The 21,240-nt window shown below is 43.2% G+C and overlaps 2 protein-coding genes across 3 annotated transcripts in view; one reads left to right on the top strand and one right to left on the bottom strand.

The window, feature by feature from the left end:
* Positions 1–5,077: 5,077 nt before the first annotated feature.
* On the bottom strand, positions 5,078–8,322 carry gpr160 (G protein-coupled receptor 160). Of its 2 annotated transcripts, none has more exons than XM_060058538.1 (2): positions 8,223–8,322; positions 5,078–6,426 (listed from the first exon to the last, which is right to left on the bottom strand). In XM_060058538.1, exon 2 carries the CDS (start codon positions 6,391–6,393, stop codon positions 5,449–5,451), a length of 945 nt encoding a protein of 314 aa, XP_059914521.1. In that variant the 5' UTR covers positions 6,394–6,426; positions 8,223–8,322; the 3' UTR covers positions 5,078–5,448. The 2 variants fall into 2 exon arrangements, with proteins under 2 accessions (XP_059914521.1, XP_059914520.1); XM_060058537.1 differs by lacking the exon at positions 8,223–8,322 and adding an exon at positions 7,209–7,918.
* Positions 8,323–9,109: 787 nt separating this feature from the next.
* The window catches only part of nadkb (NAD kinase b), a 17,266-nt gene continuing 5,135 nt past the window's right edge, over positions 9,110–21,240 (top strand). Inside the window, exons 1-5 of the mRNA XM_060058582.1 lie at positions 9,110–9,332; positions 9,779–10,055; positions 18,019–18,102; positions 18,891–19,020; positions 19,754–19,862. Of these exons, the coding sequence (XP_059914565.1) occupies positions 9,302–9,332; positions 9,779–10,055; positions 18,019–18,102; positions 18,891–19,020; positions 19,754–19,862 (631 nt within the window). The 5' untranslated portion in view covers positions 9,110–9,301. The remainder of the gene's footprint in view (positions 9,333–9,778; positions 10,056–18,018; positions 18,103–18,890; positions 19,021–19,753; positions 19,863–21,240) is intronic.

The raw sequence follows: 21,240 nt of genomic DNA, 5'->3' as shown, positions 1-21,240 counted from the left end.
GGACCCTTTTAACGATGTGCAGTTCTATCTTTTCTTTTTTTCCCGCATTTTATTTTCCTTTATACAATGCAAAGAAAGAAACATGAGTTCTAGATGTGTATTACGACAAAGTAAAAAAAAAAAAAAGAACATCCAAGCTTATATAGTGGGGCTGGGGTGATGGGGAGGGGGTGGGACAAAAACATTTATTGTATAAAATAGAAAATCAACCTTCAGCAGTCAACTTAACCTCATGAAAATATGCCGACAGTGTGGAGCGAGTGAGTTTTTAAAAGTGCAAGTGAATTTGACGTAGCTACTGGCCGGTCCCCTGGTTTGGATCACTGTCTAGTTCAGACTAGCCATCTCTCTCTCCCTCCCTCTCTCTCTCTCTCTCTCTCTCCTCCTCCCTCTCCCGGTCTGAGTGCTGGGCAGCGCCATGGCCCCCCGCCGTAGACCAAACAGTCCGTCTGGCCTCCCCACTTCATCACCTTCTGTTTCCCCTCCACCCCCCGCCTCCCAGAGTCTCTCTCCCAGACCTCTCACCGTGCGCGGGGGGGGGGGGGGGGGTCTCGTGTGTAGGTGAGACGACCGTTGGGCCCCCCCACCCCCCACCCCGGTCCTCTCTCGCCTTGGCGGTGATCCACCAGACAGTTATCACTGTGCCCCTGTTTTGTCAGGGATCACTCTTTTTTTCTTTCTCACACACACACACACACACACACACACACACACACACACACACACACACACACACACACACACACACACACACACACACACACACACACACACTCACCACTTCCCCCTGCTTCCGCCCCTGACCAATAAAATAACTAACAATTGAACGTGCACTCGACCGCAAGAAAAAAACGTCAAAAAAGTAATTTCAATGTGTAAAAACGAATTGAAAATAATATTACTGGATAGAACCCCCCCCCCCCCCCGTAATCTTGTTTTGAATGCCTGCGAGATTCGGCGGGGCGGGAAGGGAGGAGGGTTTGGGTTGGGTACGTGTCTCCCCACATTACAATATACTTACACACACATGCAAGTGTGTAATTGCAGTCCCTGCATTCAGAGCTCACAAAGGGGGCCGGCGTTCCCATAAGCTGATCAAAGCTTCAGGGTCGGTCAATGCAGGGTTTTTTTACCCCCTTTTTTTTTTTTTCATCTCCGCATGGGGTATTATTGGGCAGTTGTTAGCGGGTGGCGTTTGTCTGAGCGTCGTCTCGCTGGGGGTATGCGCTTCCCAGGTGAAAAACAGTTGCGCTGTCCCTCCCGGCCCTCGAGTTATAGCAGGGGCGGGGGGGGGCGCATACTGCCTGCCGTTATCCCGCCTGACTGAACAAACTGTAACGGCGAGCGGAAGAGAGGCGAAACAGAGGGCCCGGCGCGTAGGGGGTCTCTCTCTCTCTCTCTCTCTCTCTCTCTCTCTCTCTCTCTCTCTCTCTCTCTCTCTCTCTCTCTCTCTCTCTCTCTCTCTTTTCAGCTCTATCTCCGGGCGGCTGGTTGGGTGGCCCTGCACCCACGGGGGGTTTGGGGGTGCCCCCTTTTATGTCGGTGCCGCCAGAAAGAGAGGCAGCTGTTGTTGTTGGGTAGAGGCGGTGGTGGAGGCGGGGAGTGTAGGGGTTTGGGGCTTCTGTACTAGATCCCCGGGGGCCCCCTATATTTACTACTGCCCCCTTTCTGGAAAACTCCCCCCCCCCCCCGCTCCCCCCTCTCTGTCTTCTACACACACAGAAGCAGCTTCAGCTCGGCATCCCCTCTGGATGCAGCGGCGAGCTCGGCACAGTGTTCTCTACACGCCCAAGAGGGCGAGCAGACATTCCAACTGAGGGAGAGAGAGACTGTTATTGAGTCAGTTGCCAGGCAAAAAGTGCTTTTTATCTCCTTCAAGGCGATCCGAGCAAGCGCAAGCACGAGCGTGTGTGTGTGTGTGTGTGTGTGTGTGTGTGTGTGTGTATCTGTGCGAGCGTGTGTACAAATAATTGTTTTAACAGAAGGGGATTGGCCTTGGCTTAACTGAAGCTTTTTTCTTTTTCTACGCTTCTGTTCTAAATGCAAATTGGTAGACATTCCACTGTGCTCCGGCCCTCAGAACGCAGACGTTCATACACAGTGATCCTATCTTAATGGCAGACTGTAATGCCCACGCAGTGGCCGGTTGGGGATTGGAAGACAGCCATAGAGAGTGCACGACACAGGTGTTCCCCGCTGCTGCTGTGACCGACATGGTTCCTGCAGGAGAGCGAATCTCCACGACTAATGTACCCTCGAAACCTTCATCCATACATTTCTCCTGATGAATTATGAGGGAAAAAAAAGATATTTAATGTAGTAACTAAAGATTTATATTCACTTTGTACATACACTAGTCATTAATATATTAACTATGTTCTTATATAAATAATCTTCAAAAGGTTATAATAGCTGGACCACAACGGATATTCGAGGCTTGAAGTTGCCTCCGATTTTTTTTCTTCTTTTTCCTTTTGTACCCCAAGTTGAGAAAAAAACGAAAAAAAAAAACATGAAGCCAGAGTTTCACTGTTGCCATCGGCGACAAGCATCAGTTGGTGTGCGGAATGGAAAGCATAATTTTGTTCTGAGATGTGGGAAAGAACACGCAGGTGAAAATAGGAAAAGAAAGGTCTGCGTTCTCACAGTTCTCCACCCTTTTCTTAACTGATCCTTTTCTTTCTTTCTTTTGTGGATTTCATCTTGATAGATTGTTAAATTGTAATTTATTAAGCTCCAGGATTTGTTTTAAGGCAGCTGAACCCCTGCCCTAAGTAAAAATAAAAAAATGTTAAGAAAAAAAATATTGCATTTGGAAATTGAGATTTACTTTTTTTTTTGCATGTTTTCAATCAAAATTGTGTTTTGTTGAACCCTGTTGAATAGAAATTTGATCTGTTTTTAAAATGTTCACGGTGTCCCCCACCTTGGCAAAGGCACACGCTATTGACTATATTCACATGCATGATGACACTTTCACTTAAGGTGGATGGCCTTTATCTATATCTATATCTATATCGAGATATATGGATAGATATAGATATATCTATATCCATCTAATTTTTTTAAATCGATCTTTAAAAGAGAATGGGTTATAAGAGAGAAAAGAGGAGGCCTTCAAAATGAAGGGCTGCGTGATTTGGATACAGTATGGATCTTTGAGCGTTCGTGTGTGTGTTTGTGGGAGGGTAGGGGCAATTTGTCTACACGGTGAGCTGTTTGAAAATGGAGGGGCTCCTGTATCTGTGGCCTGCTGTCGCACCATCTGACACACACACACACACACACACACACACACACACACACACACACACACACACACACACACACACACACACACACACACACACACACACACACACACACACACACACACACACACACACACACACGGTATGTGCTATCAGAGAATGGTGTTTTTGAGATGACATTGCTCACACTGTTATCAGTATTAGTGTTGCTCATGCCACAATTACCTCCTTCAGCAGTCAACTTAAGTTACCCGTTTCTTTAAAAAAAAAAAATTAAGGGGTATGTCTGATGTATCCCTGCGTTTTCATATTTTTTCCTTCATGACAGTTCCATTTTGAACCAGGAGGGGTCGCTTTATATCTGCATCCATTGTATGTGATGCTGAGAAAATGGACTGAAAGATGAAAAATGAGACATTATGTAAAAGATTAGGAGTAACTTGTAAAACAATGTGCTGGGTCCACCAGCACCCTGTGGTGGTGGGTGGTAGGATGTTGGCTATGCTTTGTACAGAGTTTCTATAGGGGTGTAGACTTTGACCTTACTCACTGAGATAAAGGTACGCTTTACCTGGCCATTTGAATGGCGGGTCCGCACCAACCCCCTTCCCCCTCCCCCGACCACCACACGGTGGTAAAGGCCATAATGGCATCTTAACAAGACAACACTCTATCTCCGACTCCCTCTACGCACATGCAAGGTGACCTCTGAACTGTTGATGCTGGGCGTGGCTTTTGCTGGCCGAACGTTTCCTGCCAGCAGCATTATGACGTTCATTATGACAGAGAGAGAGGGAGCTAGCACAAACAAGGCTGCGTTCGAGTGTATGCATCGCGTGCGCGACTGGTAACTAGGAAAAGGGCACACTGTTTTTTTTTATTTTATACACCCTTACCGACATACAAACTACTAGAAAGATTTCAACAAAATATATATATGAATATATTTATGGCTTTGTTCATTTTCTTTTTCTTTGACTCTCCCTCGATGCTCTTCTGAAAGTGAAACAGCAGTGTCCGTGTATGACCGTTGCATACGTTGTTGCCAAGCCGTGTGATGAGGCGTTTGTTCTTGCATGAATCGAGACACTGTTCTCCTACCTCATGTTGTGATATATTGAAGAAAAAAAAAGTTGTTTTATAAGCAGACGACACTGCATCTCTAACCGTTTATCCTGATTCATATTTACTAGAAAATGACATACCTGTAAATGCTTTTAGCTAATACCTCAGTTGTATCTAGTGTTTTTTTTTTCTTCCTTTTTTTGTTGACATCAATATTTTTGCCCTGCCCTGATTTCACATACTGTAAATATATCCTGTATAGACAATGCACTTGGATCAAATTCAAGTAAAGTTCTGTAGTGTCATAGTGATGTTGTGTTGTCTTTCTTACCTTTTTAACATCAGTGTTTCGCATCACGTACACAAACATTTATTTCACATGATTTCTCTTCCTTAAGACGGCATGAATTAATTCCTTTAACTTTCTCTGTTAATTGGATTAGATATATGTTCATTTAACGTAACTTCAACCCATGGCCTTAGACTCCTGCTTATAAAGTCGAAATAAAGGCCTAACCATCAAATATTTGGATAGGATTTTAACACTCAACCAGTTTGTGCTATAAAGTAAGCAATACATGGATCAACAGGCACATTTTCAAGGTATATGAAAAAATAAAAGTTTTGATAAAAGTTTTTATTAGAATCCCAATCACATTACACAACTTGTCTGCAGTTGCAGGATTAAATTCTCTCGCTCAGTCTCTGTCTCTCTCTCTCTCTCTATATATATATATATATATATATATATAATATGTATATATATGTCATATAGAACAAATATATATATATATATATATATATATATAGAGAGAGAGAGAAATATCAAGTTTCCACTCAACAGTCTGATGCAAACAACCACATCCGGCCTTCAGCTATGTCTCCCTCTGAATGTCCTTATAAGGCACTTTGACTCGACCAAAATAGTATAAAGCCAAACGGTACATTCCTGTAGTCCTCAAGGAAAAATACAAAAGCAAGAGTAACATATCATCTAAAAAATGTTGTGTGTCCATGATTAGACCATTAACACTTTTATTAGGTGTGTCAGTTCCCACCCCCCCTTTGCTGCCTTCTATGCAGCTTTGAGGTTTGCCGGTCTGTGCTTCCCCTTTGTGATGCTGCATGGTCGCTATGTTCCATTTGTCCCCGTAGCACAACCAAGTCTCCAGTCACAGAAGCTGTCCAGCGGAAATGCGGCCAGGCCTCGTGTTAGCCTGGAGGCTGGACAGCTTGCGCTTAGAACCACTGCTGTCAAAACACTGTTCAGGAAACAGAGCCAGGGTACATTCAGACTCAGGTACCCCGGTATTCCGACCGGCAGCAGCAGCAAAAGAGCCGCCAGCCCCACCAGGAACCAAGTCCACGTGTCAAGAAGTGTCGCCAAGGCCTGCTGAACAACATCCCTCCTGGACAGAGCTCCGCGGTCCCTCTCCGTCAGAGGCTCTCCGGGCGACGGCAGCCGAGGTCTAAAGTGCCTGACAGTCCTCCTGGGCTCTTTGTGCACGTATGCCAGCACACAGGCAACCGCCAGGACGATCACCGTGCCGACATGAAGGACCTGGGACGACAGGAAGACCCAGCATCGGTGCAGTTGGTATGGGTGTTCTTCGCCCAACGCCGGGTAGAAATCTGACAGCAAAAACAGGTAAATCAGGGCTGAGCACCACAGCAGTGTGCTTGCAGGTACAGGGGCCACCCTGTGGAGCCTGGCGGTGATGGTGGCGGTGGTGGTGGTGGTGGTGGATGTCCCCTGGCCACTCAACGTCACATAACAATCCAGGAAGCCCAGGACCACCACGGGCCACTGCAACACGCCGTAGATCTTTCCGGCGAGCTGAGACAGCAGGCACACGTGATGCCTGGTGAGACGCACGCCCAAGAGAACTCCGTCAGCCTGGAAGTGGAGGGCTGTCAGGGACAGGGTCAGAACGGTGTCGACCAGCGCCAGGGACACGCCGAAGACCCCCATGAAGCCTCGGCAGACGTTCCCCTTTTTCTGGGAGACCACCATCACCCAGTTCAGGAGACACTTCACCCCGAGAGACACGAGGATGGAGGGGATTGAAATGTGCATGGTTTAGCTGAGCTCTGCCCGAGTGTTACACACCTATAGAGGAGAATAATAATGATCCTCTTTCAATTATTGACTTTAGAACACGGAAGCAGAGAGAGGAAACTGGGAATTGGTTGCTCCAATTTTGTTCCGCCTTTTTTGGTATAGTCAGAATTCCCATGGGGAGCATCAGAATGTGAACTTAAGCCCTGTTGGCAGTCTGTCCATAAACAATGAACGACAATTTTTCAATATTACTCTTCATCCCTGTTTTGTTGCTCTGCGTCACTCAAGCACACTGACCATAGCTATCCTTTAGCATGGGATCCACAATGCAAAAATCTGTACTTTATAGAAATAGAGAGATCTTTGTTATCCTATTCATAATAAGCAATTCATATTCCAGGAAGCAGTACAAAAACATAAATTATTGAAATATATATGTCATCTTTTATTTGCCCTAAATAGAAAAAAAAAGAAAAAAAGCTTTCTATTTGGTTCATTGTACGTTAAAAACTAGTTGAACGAATTTTACACCCAACTTTCTTGTTAACAACACAGAGAGACCGCAATTAACAAGGACTACTTTAAATCTGTTCTTCTGTAGGCCCTTTATGTTGAGAAAACCCTACTCGGCCTAGCCTAGAGGACAGGTGTCTGCATACTGCTGTATGCCCTGTATCCAGCACCTGCTAAAGCAGACTGCAGCTGTCACGACCAGCAATAAATAATTCGATCTCTCCAAACTCATTTTTTGTGAACTAGTCCACTCACAAAAGACAAGACGGGACCCAATGAGAGACACAAAGACAACACATGTAATGTATTCAGTTTACCTTTTGTTGCCCTCATGCAGGTCACCTAAACAATAGCTTCCATCATCATGTAGGCCTATTGCCTTTTTTTGCGACGTTGAGCAGGATTTTAAACCGAAGGGGTGCAGCCTTCCTTCCAGCAGCCTATGTTGACACGGTGTGGCTTGCCAGAAAGATACCAATAAATGTATCACCCATTGTGCAGCAGACCAACTGCCAAACCAGAGCTATCGCAGAGGAAGAGAGAGAACAGTACGGAACAGCGAAAAGTAAAAAAAAGACTGGAATACCATGCCTAAGCACCAGGGGAGGGGGCTGGAACCCATTTGGTCCAACTAAAATAAGGGAATCGAGGAATTCAATGGTCCTAAATTATACTTCGACCTGTTCATCAAAACAATGTATTTTGTTTGTTTGTTCGGTTTCTACCTTTGGATCTTTTTTTTCGAGGTCGCACATTGGTCTTGTTCCCATGAGGCTAGTGGGAAATAGGCCTACCTTTTCAAATATGCCCAGTCAAACCAACATTATTTTACAGCCTGTCTCGTTTAATAGAGGGCTGGCTTGGCACGGTACTGAAATGTAAATCACAGCGTGGCTGGGATTTGCGTTCTTTATAACAACCGCCTTCCCGCTTGGAGGTCTGTCTTTAACCGATGACGCGCTTGGCCTATTGCTTGTTCTATTAAACCTTCATTACCCTTAGCTGATAAACCCTTAAATAGGCTTAACGAACGACTAATAAAGAAATATGCTGTTGAGAACGGTAGCCGTACACTCGTCGTGCATTTATATGCCGTTTATTATTTTATAGGTCTTTATTCCTACATATTGAAAGGCAACCAGGGCTGACGTCACAGCAGCCCACTTTGAGGATGGTCCATCTCGGGCAAACTCGGTCAAGGTCGGGCGCGGCGGGGCACGGCACAGGCGCGTTTATACTGGTAGTGGAAAGGCAAACCAGCGCGGCAAAGTACGGCAGGGCACGGCCAAATATGCAAATTGAAAGAAATAATAAAACATTAGGGAATTCACCTTACTTAATGCAATGGTCTAGACTTTCCTCATACAGCCTCAAGTGCATCGTCTACGTCCAAGTCACACGTTCCAAACGGCAAGGTAAACATTAATCATATTTGAACCTTGACTGGCTAGATTCAACCGGTTTATTGGCTCCGCCTCAGCCGATGAGTGGGAAGGTGGGAGCAAGGTGTGGTGCAGCGCCTACAATTATCCAGACAACCTACATTATCCACTATTTTATTTTTCATTTTTCTATTTCCATAATACGAAACTAAAATCGCAGTGTCTGTAATAAAAGGGTAAAAGTGATTGCCAATAATAATTTATATTGGTTTAATCCATGCTACAACATGGTCTATTACGGATCCCCTGTGATTTGTACACACAAGTACATTAGTTAATAATTGATTAGTGCCTTACTTTGACAAGGAGTGAATTCCCTTCATTCAGCTGAGATGCAAAGTTGTGTATCAGACACAACCAAAGTAAGAATTTGCATATTTTCTTGTCTCGCGTTGACATTAAAACAAGATGCAAATGTGTAGTATGCGGCTGAAACTCGCCAATAACTATGGTAGTAGTTTTCCAGAGGTTAGTAGTTCTTAAAATCTACAGTTAGGCCTACTATAATCCTCATTCAAGAAAACCATAGAGCCTATATACCAAATCGGTTTACACTTTCAATTAGTAGGCCTTTATCAAAAGGTTTTTCATCAGGTCAAAATGTAAGGAGATTAGGTTTAGAATGTATGCTATCCCCTTAGTTCGTTACATAAAACATATGAAAGGGTTACAAAAAACATGTGTGTTTTTTGGCCCCTTTATGCCCGCTTTCCCGGGAATGCAAAATATGAACACCAGGTGCAGAAGCGGCGCTGTTCCACCCCGTGTCTGGCTTCTCTATCCTTGACTAATCGTCCATCGAAAACATCACTTCCGTTTGGATGTTGGCTTTTCTTGCTATCTGCTTCTGAATTTGGCGACAATGTTTCGCCTTTAACAAAACATTATTATTGCTTGGGTAGGGTTCATTTATGAGATATCCCCTTTTCCTCGCTTGCTGATGAGCTGGCAGCTGATACAAACACCCCATGAGGCGAGCTGAAGGGTCGGACACGGAGGGTCTGTTAGCTCCGCACTAGCTTCACAACAACCAGAGAGCTGATGACCATGTATTGGATTCAGTGTACTTAAAATAATTAGTGTTGTCGCTGTGTAATAATTTTACCGATATTTATATAAGACTTTATTTAATGGTGTACAGTCATAACATGCATTATAATTTCCCATAATGAGCGAGATACAACTTAATAAGTTGATCTGTAGGTTTAAGAAGAGATAATCGTTGCCTTATCGATGACTGCTTCCTATCCCAATCAATACAATGATATCATAAAACAATCTTACTAAAATAATCACATATCGACCATTGTGATTACGATTCAATAATATTTCACGTGAAGAAACCCTTCCATGTGTGATGTTTCTCTTGCTTGGTCTGTTTTTATTAATTTAATATTAATACTTAATTATTAAAATATGAATTCCGTCTTTGTTTTACCATGTAGATAATATGGACAGTCGGGCAGAGTCTGAGAAAATCGGGGTGACCATGTCAGGCCACAGCGGGCAGGGGCCTCAGCCATCCAGGACCTCCAAACACCGGGAGCGTCGGTCCAAGTCGCCGAGGAGACGGCGAGAGGGGAAGAGGTCACAGCCACGTGGGGGCGAACAGTCACAACCGTCGCTCCAGGAGACTGGGTATCGGAGGTTACCCGGGCAACGAGAGCAGTCGGCCCAGACCAGCACCGCAACAGAGCCGGCAGACGATGGCTCTCCCAAGAGGTTTGCTACTAGTGATGGTGATGGGTGGGTCGTGAACGAGCCAGTTCAAAGAGCCGGCTCTTTTCAGTGAACGATGGGAGTCGGCTCCCGACCGCAAGCCGTTTCTTTTATTTTATTTTGTATATATATCTATATATATATTAGGGATGGGCACGAGTAGTAAATTCCAAACTCGAGTGATCGAAGGAATTCCTCGAGGATCAATCGAGTACTCGTTTAATCAAATCTATTTATAGAATGCAACGCATCTGCAGCAGGAATAGGCCTAATGATGAACAGCAATATTACCAACCAAACATGAAATGCTTATTCTCCATCAAAACAGTCAGAGTTATCAGAGTATTCATTATTTATTTTTGCAAACGTTCAAAACACATTTTCCTTACAAAAATAAATATGCGTCTCACAATTTAAATCACGTCGAACCAAGGCCTGTAACGGTTTAAAAAAAACAAAAACGAAACAAGTAGCCTAACCATTGCAAATAAAACGGCAGCAAATGGACTATGGAAATACTCAGCGTTGTGATCTTCTCTACACGGCCGGGATAGCTGCGTCTTGCGGCGGTGAAAATAGCCGACACACTTGGTTGCTGCGGGTCTTTTACATTTCACTTTATGATCTCCTATTTCTTTAAAGTAGCCTATTTCAATTCTTCGCTGCGCTTTGCTTTAACCGCCATCTCTTAACTTTTTGAATTCTGTCGTGCCTGCACACGGCACGGCACGCGCCACACAGGAATTTGATACATTTCATTTGCTTTGTGCCCACGGCATGCGTTAGTGGCGCCGCACAGAAAATTGATACATTTGCTTCAGAAAACTTTGTGTGTGTATATGCAAACTCGAGTTTGCCTGTCCACCAACCGAGTTCATTTGTAACGAGGAGTACTCGAGTAATCGATTCCTCACGCCCATCCCTAATATATATAGTTTGCCTAGGCAGAATGATATGAAGATCTCCGCGCTACGGTTGCTCCGTGCATGCTATGCGTGTGTGCAGTGACTGACTGTCACGTGCATGCATGCAACCAATAAAGTGGGGATAGAAAAGGATCTTACCCTTAAGCAAGCAGCTAGGGGTGGGAATGCGCGTTGCGCTCATATGAAAACCATCAGCTACAGCAATTTATTGATATTAGAAAATTTTATTTTTACTTTTGAACAATAATAGGATGTATTGAATAATTTAAGTGATATTTAGGCCTACGCATACAAATCATAAGTCAAACGGGCTACATTTGGCTGAATTATAAAAGGTGGTAATATGAAGAGCCGTTTGGGAGCCGAACGAGCCTGCTCTTGTTGGTGAGCTGATCCAAATGACCCGGCTCCCTAAAAAGAGCCGAAGTTCCCATCGCTATTTGCTACGTGCTACACTTTGCCAAACTGTGGTCATTGTAGTGGGCTCAATGACATTTATTTTCAAATAGATGACGTGACGCATGATATTTTTGTAATGAGCATAAATGTTAATTTAAATGCATTTTCCCATTAAACCATTATTTGGCATTGTGATATATAACAGTATTTTACTTAAAGGGGACATATTGTACCACCAGGTGAGGCTAATCACACTCACACCTGAGGCCTGTTTCAGGTAGCTGGTTTAACATACTCTGAGTTTAATCCTGCGCTCTGAGTTGGTTGACTCAGAGTTCAGGGTTGAAAAGCAACTCTGGGTTTTCGGTTTCAGAACAGGTGATCATCGTTGGGTTAATAAACTCTGAGTATGTTCACTCTGGGTTGAGGGCGTGCCTGTTGACTATGAAGAGCCATCATCAATGGATCCCTGATAACATGATCAAACATGGACCAAAAGCGTAGATCCACTTACTTTTCCCCCACGGAATTGGAAATTCTAATGAACGCGTATGCCGAGCATAACTGCTTCCGCGGCAGCGAGAGCGTGAGAGAGAGCTCGGCAGGAAATAGCTGAACAAGTCAATACGTGAGTAAAATAAATTAGTAAAATAAAATAAAAATAAGAGGAAAGTTTAATATCTTCCACTTATTCAATATGTAATTTGTGTGTGTGTGTGTGTGTGTGTGTGTGTGTGTGTGTGTGTGTGTGTGTGTGTGTGTGTGTGTGTGTGTGTGTGTGTGTGTGTGTGTGTGTGTGTGTGTGTGTGTGTGTCAATTTACGCAGGAACAACCCGAGTTGCCCCAAGAGGACTTGGCAGCAAATGAAGATGAAGTACAAAAATATGGTTCAAACAGGTAAACTAATGTTTAATTGAAATCAAATCAATTGTGCTGTTTTGCCTGCTCTACCTAATTTAACAGCTATATTCAACATGTGATGGGCCTATATTTAAGCAGGAAATGTAAGTAGTACATTTCTCAGCCACCCCAACACTGCCAATATTTAATAGGATTTAGATATATTAGAAGGCTACTCCTAGGCAAAATGCATTATATATATATATATATATATATATATATATATATATATAAGTCTTCAAAATAGCGCTTACTGAATATTAGGGTAACATTTTCCTCCATGTTAGCAAATCGAAAAAAAGCAGAGCCCCGGCAGACTGGAGGGGGTCCACCTCTGCAGCCCTCACAGAGGCTGAGGAGATGGCCCTCAGCCAACAGAGTATGGGTCCTGTGGCTGAGGGCATCCCTGGGGGGAGCTCCTCACCAACCTCCATGCAATTGTAACAATTCTTCACCTTCCACATATTATTAATAATGTCTTGGTAATTGCTGAACACAACCGTTAATGTCATTACAGGAAGATGATGGAGAAACATTGTCTGCAGCATTCGAAAGGGAAGAGGAAAGGCCTATTGAGGTTAACACCTTTTAAAAATAACCTCTAAAAGTTGATGATAGCGTTGTACAATTTAAAACTGACATCTTCTTTCTCTCAAACAGGATGAAATCGAATCCAATGAGAGGCCATCCACTTCTAAATCACAGCTTACCTCTGTAAGATTCTCCCTGGAATTATAATGAAACGCTCTACTTGGCACTGTGAAATCCAATCTCATCTTTTGCATTCCTATAGTTTCCAGTCAAAGACTTACATAAAATCTATCTAGAAAAGCAAATACACAAAGCAGACTTGGGAAATGGACCACCTTAGGCAAAAGATGCAAAAGGATGCTTTGGAGATCCACATTTTGGAACATAAGTTAAAGGTGGGTGAGGTGCAAACTGGGATAGGCCTACTGTTCCCTGCTCTAAAAACATACCCAATATGAATGACTTTTTTTGTGCTTTCAGGAAATAAAGAAATCCTCATAAAAAGTAGATTGTCTTTATTAGAACACGGGCTGTGGTGGGACAAGTTATTTTGTTGAACAGTTTACTCAAAGGGTTTTACTCCCGTGAACAATGCAGACGATTATGCTGAGCATGTGCATGTAGAGAAGAAGCATCTGGTTAAAAGCAGTACCAGGGTATTTTCTGCCCTGCATTCTTAATATGCGTTTCTTGACTTGCAGCAGTTATAGGTCCGTGGTTAGTCAGCTACTCTGATCATTGGAAAGCCACAACGTTAAAGTGACTGTAGTAGGCTACAGCGCGGGTGGGATGCACGGGGCGGATCATTCTGCAAATGCGTTAATTGCGTTACAAAAAAAAAAATTTAACTTAAAGTATGCCCCCGCTGCGTTTGAGAGTTAACATGGGGGCTGAGAAGGTGGTCTAAATAAATGATAGATTGCGCTGAAAAACGATAGCGCTCGTGAAGAATATTATCAGGAAAATAAAGTATATCCAGCCGGCGTCTTAATAATCGTTCCTCACGGAGATTCCCTCTGAGGATCGCAGCCTCTACGTCCGCAGGCTCTCGTAGAAAAGGACATGGCATTTCTAACACTTCCTTCTGTCGGAGAGCTGCCTTCAGCCTTATGGACAACAAACTCAGAGTAGGTCTAACCACCTCCCGAGCAGGTTAGACCCACGTCGTATGTTGCCGCAGCAACTAACTCTCGGTTGCGCTGAACCTGCTACCTGAAACGGAAAACCCAGAGTTTCCATTAACTCAGAGCGAACAAACTCGGGGTTGCCTCAAAACCAGCTACCTGAAACAGGCCTCTGGTGGTATAATATGTCCCCTTTATTTTGATTTTGAATGGAAAAGTTTTGTGTTTTTATTTGAGTTTTTAAGGTGAAAATGCAAAATGCCCTGAGGTGGGACCGTAAAATGTATGACTCATCAAATGTAAATATTAGTCAGATAAAGCAGAGATGTTTGGAGCAGCTAATAAATGCCTTAGCATTATTTTGTACGTACTTACCTAATTAACTTAAGTTTACAAAATGCAAAAAAGTACTAAAATAATATTTACTTAGATTTAGATTTTGGAATGGCAATTACTTGGATGACCATAGGGGCCTTTTATGGCGCATTTCCACCGGAGGGTGCGGTTCGGTTCAGTTCGCCCCAGTCCGGTAGTGAGGGGGCGGTATAGCCCAGCCCAGTTCCGAGGTTGCGTTTCCACCGTCGACAGTACCCTTATGGTAGGCCTTATGTCGATCGCCGCGGCAGCTACGTAAACATCGTGACATCATAGCAGCGCGACAGGGTGTAGCCTGCTCAATAAAAACAATAAATATAATAAAAACAATAAAAACTGCTCCATCAAGCTCCCTCTGCACGTCTTCCTTACCAAGAATGCAGAGGAACCTCTCCATCTCCGTGTTCGCCCAAGTTAAAGTTTTGCGAGACATGTCCATTGTCCAGAATGATACCTCACGGGGACTGTTTGTTTGTTTTTATCCCTGTGTCGCCCGGAAGTAACGATACTGTCGTCCAATCAACGGAGGGCCTGTGAAGCTCGAACTTGCCGGCACCCTTTCAGGCCTCTCAGTACCCAAGCGGAGAAGTACTGCGAGACGAGTGCGAGACGAGTACGACTCAGTCCGGATAACACCCACTTTTGGCGGTGGAAACACGATCCGTTCTGCACCTTTGCGAACCGAACCGCACCCACCGGTGGAAACGCACCATTAGTCAAGCACCCTACCAGGATATTCCCCAGAAGTTTCGATGTGCTAAGAAGGTTGAAAGGTGAGTGTCAATCTCTTATAAATTTGATACATTTCATAGTTTCAGTCAGACTTTGAACGTGTCCATTTTTGATAGTCCTGTGGTGTGACTGCTCTAGCTCGAGAAAAAATATAAATATTTTTAAAAATGAATTATATTTTGGTTTAAAACAATGAACTTATTCAGTTACTGTACTGCCCAATTTTTTTAACATTAAAAATACATATAAATATATCTTTCTCTATATATATTAAACACATAATATCAATATTACACATATTATAAATATACTTAACATATATTAAACACAACAGTCAACAGTTAACAGTTACCTGATCATTGTTTTTAAAGTGATTTTTGTCAGTTTGAGGCATGAGCAAAGAAATGACAAAGAGGTACTGGGAAAGGTTAGCGCAGGATGAAGACAAGCATGAGGAGATCCTTAGGGAGAGAAGAAGTAAGTGAATATGTTTATAATAGGGAAATGGAGTTGGTTAAACATTCTCTAAGGTGATCATTTGTAACTGCTGTCTCTGTACCATCAACAGATATCAAGAAAAGAAACCTAAAGGAGAAATCCAACCACGAAACATAACCAGCCTCCCAAAACATAAGAGAGCAAAGCTTTGTGTGGAATAGAAGAATACAAAAACAAGGAACAGGAAGAAGAAGAAGAAGGATCTGGCAGCCATTTTGGACATCACTCCCCCATCACATGAAGAACTTGATGAGTCCTTTAGTCCTTTAGTCCATTTCATCTTTCTCCTGCTCATGGTTCTCTTTCCCCAATTCCAAGTCCCCCCAAAAAGGTTTTTCAATCCAAGTTGACAGCAAAAACGAAGAGGCTTGAAAGAAAAAACAAGGAGCTAATAGCAATGCTGGATGGCATGGAAAAAGTCAATAGTAAGATGAGGGTTCAAAAGCACGGCTGGAATAAAGCTAAGAAAGCATGCCAACCTACCATCAGACCTTCGCCGAAAAGAGCCCCAACACAAAAAAAACAGCAAGTCAGCAACTTTCTTTCCAGGGATGAGAACAGCAGGCTCTTGGCAGGGATAAGGGATACCATAGGCCGGAAAAATAACCCTAATAACCCTAACCATAACCAATACCTAGAGTGAGCTACCCTCCGAATACAACCAAGCATCTAGCTTCACACTGCAAATGTCTTATCGGCAGTTTGCCCGCTACAGGCCCAAGCACGTAACAGAGACCAGGCCAACAGAAGCAATAGCTGTGCAAGAATGTATGCACAGGCCGTTTGATTGAGGAAATACTCAAATTGGGATTATTTCAAGTTTGGAGAGCTGGCAGAGACCTTCCAGCATCATCTGGAATCAATTGCATCCCAACAATTTAATTTGATGCACCAAACAGCCAAAAGGAGGGAGTTAAAGGGGAAATGGCAAGAAAACTATTTGGTGTTGCACGTAGATTTCTCTGAAAATGATGGATGCAAACTGAACACAGAAATTCAATCTTTCCACTTTGGTGGAAATATAAACCAAGTAACCATACATACAGTGGTTGCCTACACAAAAATGGCCATTCAAAGTTTTGCAACCGTCTCAAAATCTCTGAGGCACGATGAGTGTGCTTGAAAATGCAGCATAACACACAGTTTGAGTCACTGCACCTTATCAGTGATGGTCCTATGACACATTATCACAACAAGGCAAATTGTTTCCTATTGAGTACTGTGCCATTTACCGGGGGGATCCAGTGTCTCGCTTGGAATTACAGTGAACAGGGCCATGGAAAATGAGCTTCTGATAAGGTTGGAGCTTGGTTGAAGCGGGTGGCAGACCTGGTTAATTAAATGCATAGAGGAATAGGACATAGAATTATTTGACAAACTGCTCCCTCCTGTCCTCCCAGCTGTGAAAGGCAAAGGTACACACCAGGGGAGGTGTTTCATAGGGCAGTAAGTTGCTTCTGCAGCTATCCAAAAGTGTGTGGCTGCTTCAAGTTCACCAAAGTCACAATGACCACTGACAGTCCAGCTCAAGAGATGACCACCTATCCTGTCCTTCTTGGATGAAGATGTTGAAAGTGACCAAGACGTGTTGGAAGTGGGAAAGATCATCATTGTGAAATATGAATAGAAGCGATATGTGGGCCAATTGTTGAAAATGCAGGGAGAGGAAATACAGGTAAACTGTATTGTCCAACATGGGAAGAAGAATGCCTTCAAGTGGCCTGCAAAGAGGATAGTATTTACTACTCTGAGTGAAATAGTTGGTACAATTTCCGAGCCTGAGCCCTATGGTCAAGTTGCAAAACAAACCAAACTGGACTGGCTCATGTTCAACACATAAGTTTGCCATTTCACCTACATCCTACCTACAATAATTTCTACATCTTATTTTAAATATTGTCTCTAACAATTTGTCATTATGGTCTGATCATTTGTTCTATAAGTGATGCCTCCAGAATGGCCAATTTCTCTTGTTGTTGTTACAAAATTATTCAATAAATGTTCATATAGTGTCCCATTTCGTCCTGTGGTGTGACATCACTTCAAAAACAATTAAATATTTTTTACTACTACTACTAGCTTTAATAATTATGTTAAGTTGAAAACATTGCATAATATAACCAAAATAATCCACGGGAGCGAGTGATAAAAACTGCTGTGAAAATAATTCATACGCAGAATTTGAATGTTAACTTCTTAAATTTAAGCATACCTTATTTTTATTTTAAATCAATAACATCTAGATATTTGAATTTTATGGTTATGTCATGTCAATTTAGTCTGGACCTTTGTGAAAAGCTTAATAAATTCCATAATGAGAAAAAAAATCTGCTAACCTCTAGCAGTTTCAAACCTGTCAGTATTTGAACGTTACAAATTCATATAATTCTCAAGCAATTTAGAAGTTTGTTTTGAAAATTTCTGTTTCACCCCCATTTGTCATCTACCCATATATTTTTGCTTCTTACTTCCCTTTTACAGGAGAGCCCATTTTCTCCATGGACCATACCCTGCCACCCACTTTGGACCCAAAGCCTGTATTCTACCCAATCCCACTTCAGTCATGTAAGATTGCTGATGTAATGACAGTGTTCAAACACATTAGGTTTGAACACAAAGAACGTCACATGAAAGACGTGTTTTTGATTGTTTTGATTCTGTAGTTAGATTCGCCCTGTTTGGACATTGACACAGAAGCTTGCACAACACTTCCCTGTCAGAAAAGATAACATAGAATGGGCATGGGCAAGCTGTGATTGGGTGCTGCCCGTAAGTGGGACGGTCCATTGAAGACTCAACAAATTCCGGATTGTCAGTTTGTCAGGCCATACCACAACAGCCTTGGACCTGTTTGAGAATAAACTTTCTGAGCTCTTTACCATCATGTCTGCCATCTACCATTCAAACGAATCAAAGGGAAGGAGGCACGCATGGTGAGAGATACGAATTTACAGATTCACAGGCAGTTGTTTAGACGCAGATGGAAGAAAAACCGAAAGTGTGTTCTGTTTGGAGTTTGGACCTTGTATCTAACATGAATGAATGGATGACCGAAGGTAATGCTCATTCATCTCTAACGTTGATATCTAACAATAATGCGTGATCCAATTCTAAATCCTACCGTACCCTATCCACATTCTACGTGTAACAAACCGAAAATCTGCAACAATTACATCGTAGTACTTTATTTAATATTTTATTTAATATTTTACTTTCTTGAGATTTGGTTTGTTATTTGTGCCACCCTAGAACCCCTTTTGAACCTATAATCTGTACCTGCGGTGTCTATGATCGGTGCGTGTGTGTTTGTGTTTGTGCGTGTGTGATTTTGACTGTTTGTTGTGTCCTTCCAGGCACATCCAGGACCCGGCGAGCCAGAAGCTCACCTGGACCAACCCCCCGTCCAACGTGCTGGTCATCAGGAAGATCCATGACGAGAGCCTGGTGGAGCCCTTCAAGGAACTCTGCCGCTACCTCGTGGAGGTACCGTCTGCTGCCCTGTCCGCTATACCGTCCAACGGGGCTGACCGATTAATCGGTCAAAGTACAAAAACGTTGTTACTGACAGGAGATCTGTAAGATTCGTATTTAAGTACATAATTATATGTTGACTGCTTCCAATGTTATGTTGGTCATGCTATAGAATGATTTATTGCTTGTTTAGTGAACAATACAGAACATGAGGAACTGTAAAACTAAGTCACATACTGGATCACAATCGCAATATTGGTCGAAATTATCGCAATTATATTATTCCTCAAATCTTTCAGCCCTACTGTCCACTCCTGCTAGCTGATGTGTGTGTTTACTGGGGGAGCGTGTGTATGTTGACTATGGATGTGCGTTTTCAGTAAATTTGAAGTACTCCTGTGATATTGTGTGCTACTTAAGTACTACTTGAGCACTGCTCACAAAAGAGAAATGTGAATCTGTGGTTATCTAATGCCTTCAAGATCAAGATCTAGGGCGATCGAGTGCAATTTGAAACTCATTAATTGAACCGGGTGATCTAAAACCGGGCTTCAGTCAGTTATCCAGGTAGGACTCATGAGGAAACAAATAAGAAATGAGTCAAGAAGATAACTGAACAAATAACGTTTAACTCTAGGCAATGTCATTCAACGAAAACATCCAGATCGAGTACTTGAGTACGTGAGTACTCGAGTACTTGCACGTCACATGTCTTGTGTTCACCAATCCCGTCTGTGCGTCCAAGGAGAAGCAGCTGATGGTGTATGTGGAGCGCAGAGTGGTTGAGGACGGCACCCTTAAAGACGACGAGCTGTTTGGATCCATCTGTAACCAACTCTGTACCTTCAGAGAAGGTGGGGCCACTGTCTGTCCTCATGTCCACCATCATTGCCTAAGTGCATGTTTTTTTGATGCATCTGTTTGATGCGGTATTTTCTCAGAAACTGAAAAGGTCTTCAGACTGGTACGTTTTACTTTTAGTCCAGGCTAACTAATAGTGTTGGACTTAAGGTGCGGACACACCAAAAGCGTTACCCGCGTACCACGCGTATAAAATCGGCAATTTTTCCATAGGGAAGCATTGGTTTACGCGCGTATGAGGTGCGTACAGGCGTATCATGCGTACCAAGCAACATTTTACTCGCGTTAGGGGCGTATGAGGCGTGTACGCGAGGAGTTCAAAAAATTGAACTTTTTACGCTCATACGCGTGATACTTAGCCGCAATAGCCAATCAGCGTGGAGCTTGACCCGACGTCACTGGCAGAGAGTAGTGACCCTTGCACAGAAGCATACGGCCGACATCTTTCTTTATTCTGGGTGGAAATAGTAACATAGTTACGCCATTAAATGCGTTTATGGAAACATTTTTAGCGAGAAATGTGCATTTTACTTTCATAATGTTCACTCTGTGAATGTGAAGGATGTTTGGTTTGATAGTTATGACGAAGAGTGAACGCTCCGTTCACTTACATGGACAGAGTCTCTGGTTGCTAAGCAACCTCAACGTCTTGGCGGACTATTTCTCTGCCGATCAACACTACGAATGCTGGAAAACACACCAGACACACCATGTGAAGTTATTTAACCCGATTATTGTTATTTATATCCGAGATTATTTAATCTAACCCGATTCAAGCTCTATCATGCACCCAGACACGGTGGCGTTTGGGTTTCCTTCCTCGGACTCCTAAATCCAGCGCAACCACAGGCGCGTAGCTGCGTATGTAGGACCATTTTTGACACAAAATGGTCAAGCAACATTTTAGCTGAGTTACGCGCGTACATGGTACGCGAGGTACGCGCTTGGTGTGTCCGCAACTTAAAGGTGCTGTAGGTAAGATTTGACGGCATGCCTGCCGCTGTCAGCTGACAGAGGCAGGTGACACACAATAGCTGCCGTGAATGCATCGCTACTAAATGGTTCAGATTCATCAGGAGGGAGAGAGCAGAGAGAGAGTTTTATTTGTTGTTTTAAATCGTTGTCTGCTGATCTCTACAACTCTCAAACCTGCCCCGTGAGCCTTCTCCAAACAATAATAAACCCAAATATTTGATGTCTACATTCCTTGGTAGGGATGCACCGAATTTTCGGCCGCCGAAATACTTTTATCACCGAAACATCACGGCCGAAACAGAAATTTGTGATGACGCAAACAAAAAGGGCGGCCAGCACACGCTTTTCTGGAAGCGCCAATATGTCTGCGGTGTGGACGTTGTTCAATGTTTCTGA

Source organism: Gadus macrocephalus, chromosome 8 (genome assembly GCF_031168955.1).
Source record: "Gadus macrocephalus chromosome 8, ASM3116895v1".
NCBI lineage: Eukaryota > Metazoa > Chordata > Actinopteri > Gadiformes > Gadidae > Gadus > Gadus macrocephalus.
The sequence above is the reverse complement of the archived record's forward strand: the minus strand, read 5'-3'. Positions and strand labels throughout refer to the sequence as shown.

What these genes read in the sequence shown, in the direction of transcription:
- gpr160 (XM_060058538.1), bottom strand. Translation starts at nt 6,393, where the DNA reads ATGCACATTTCAATCCCCTCCATCCTCGTGTCTCTCGGGGTGAAGTGT.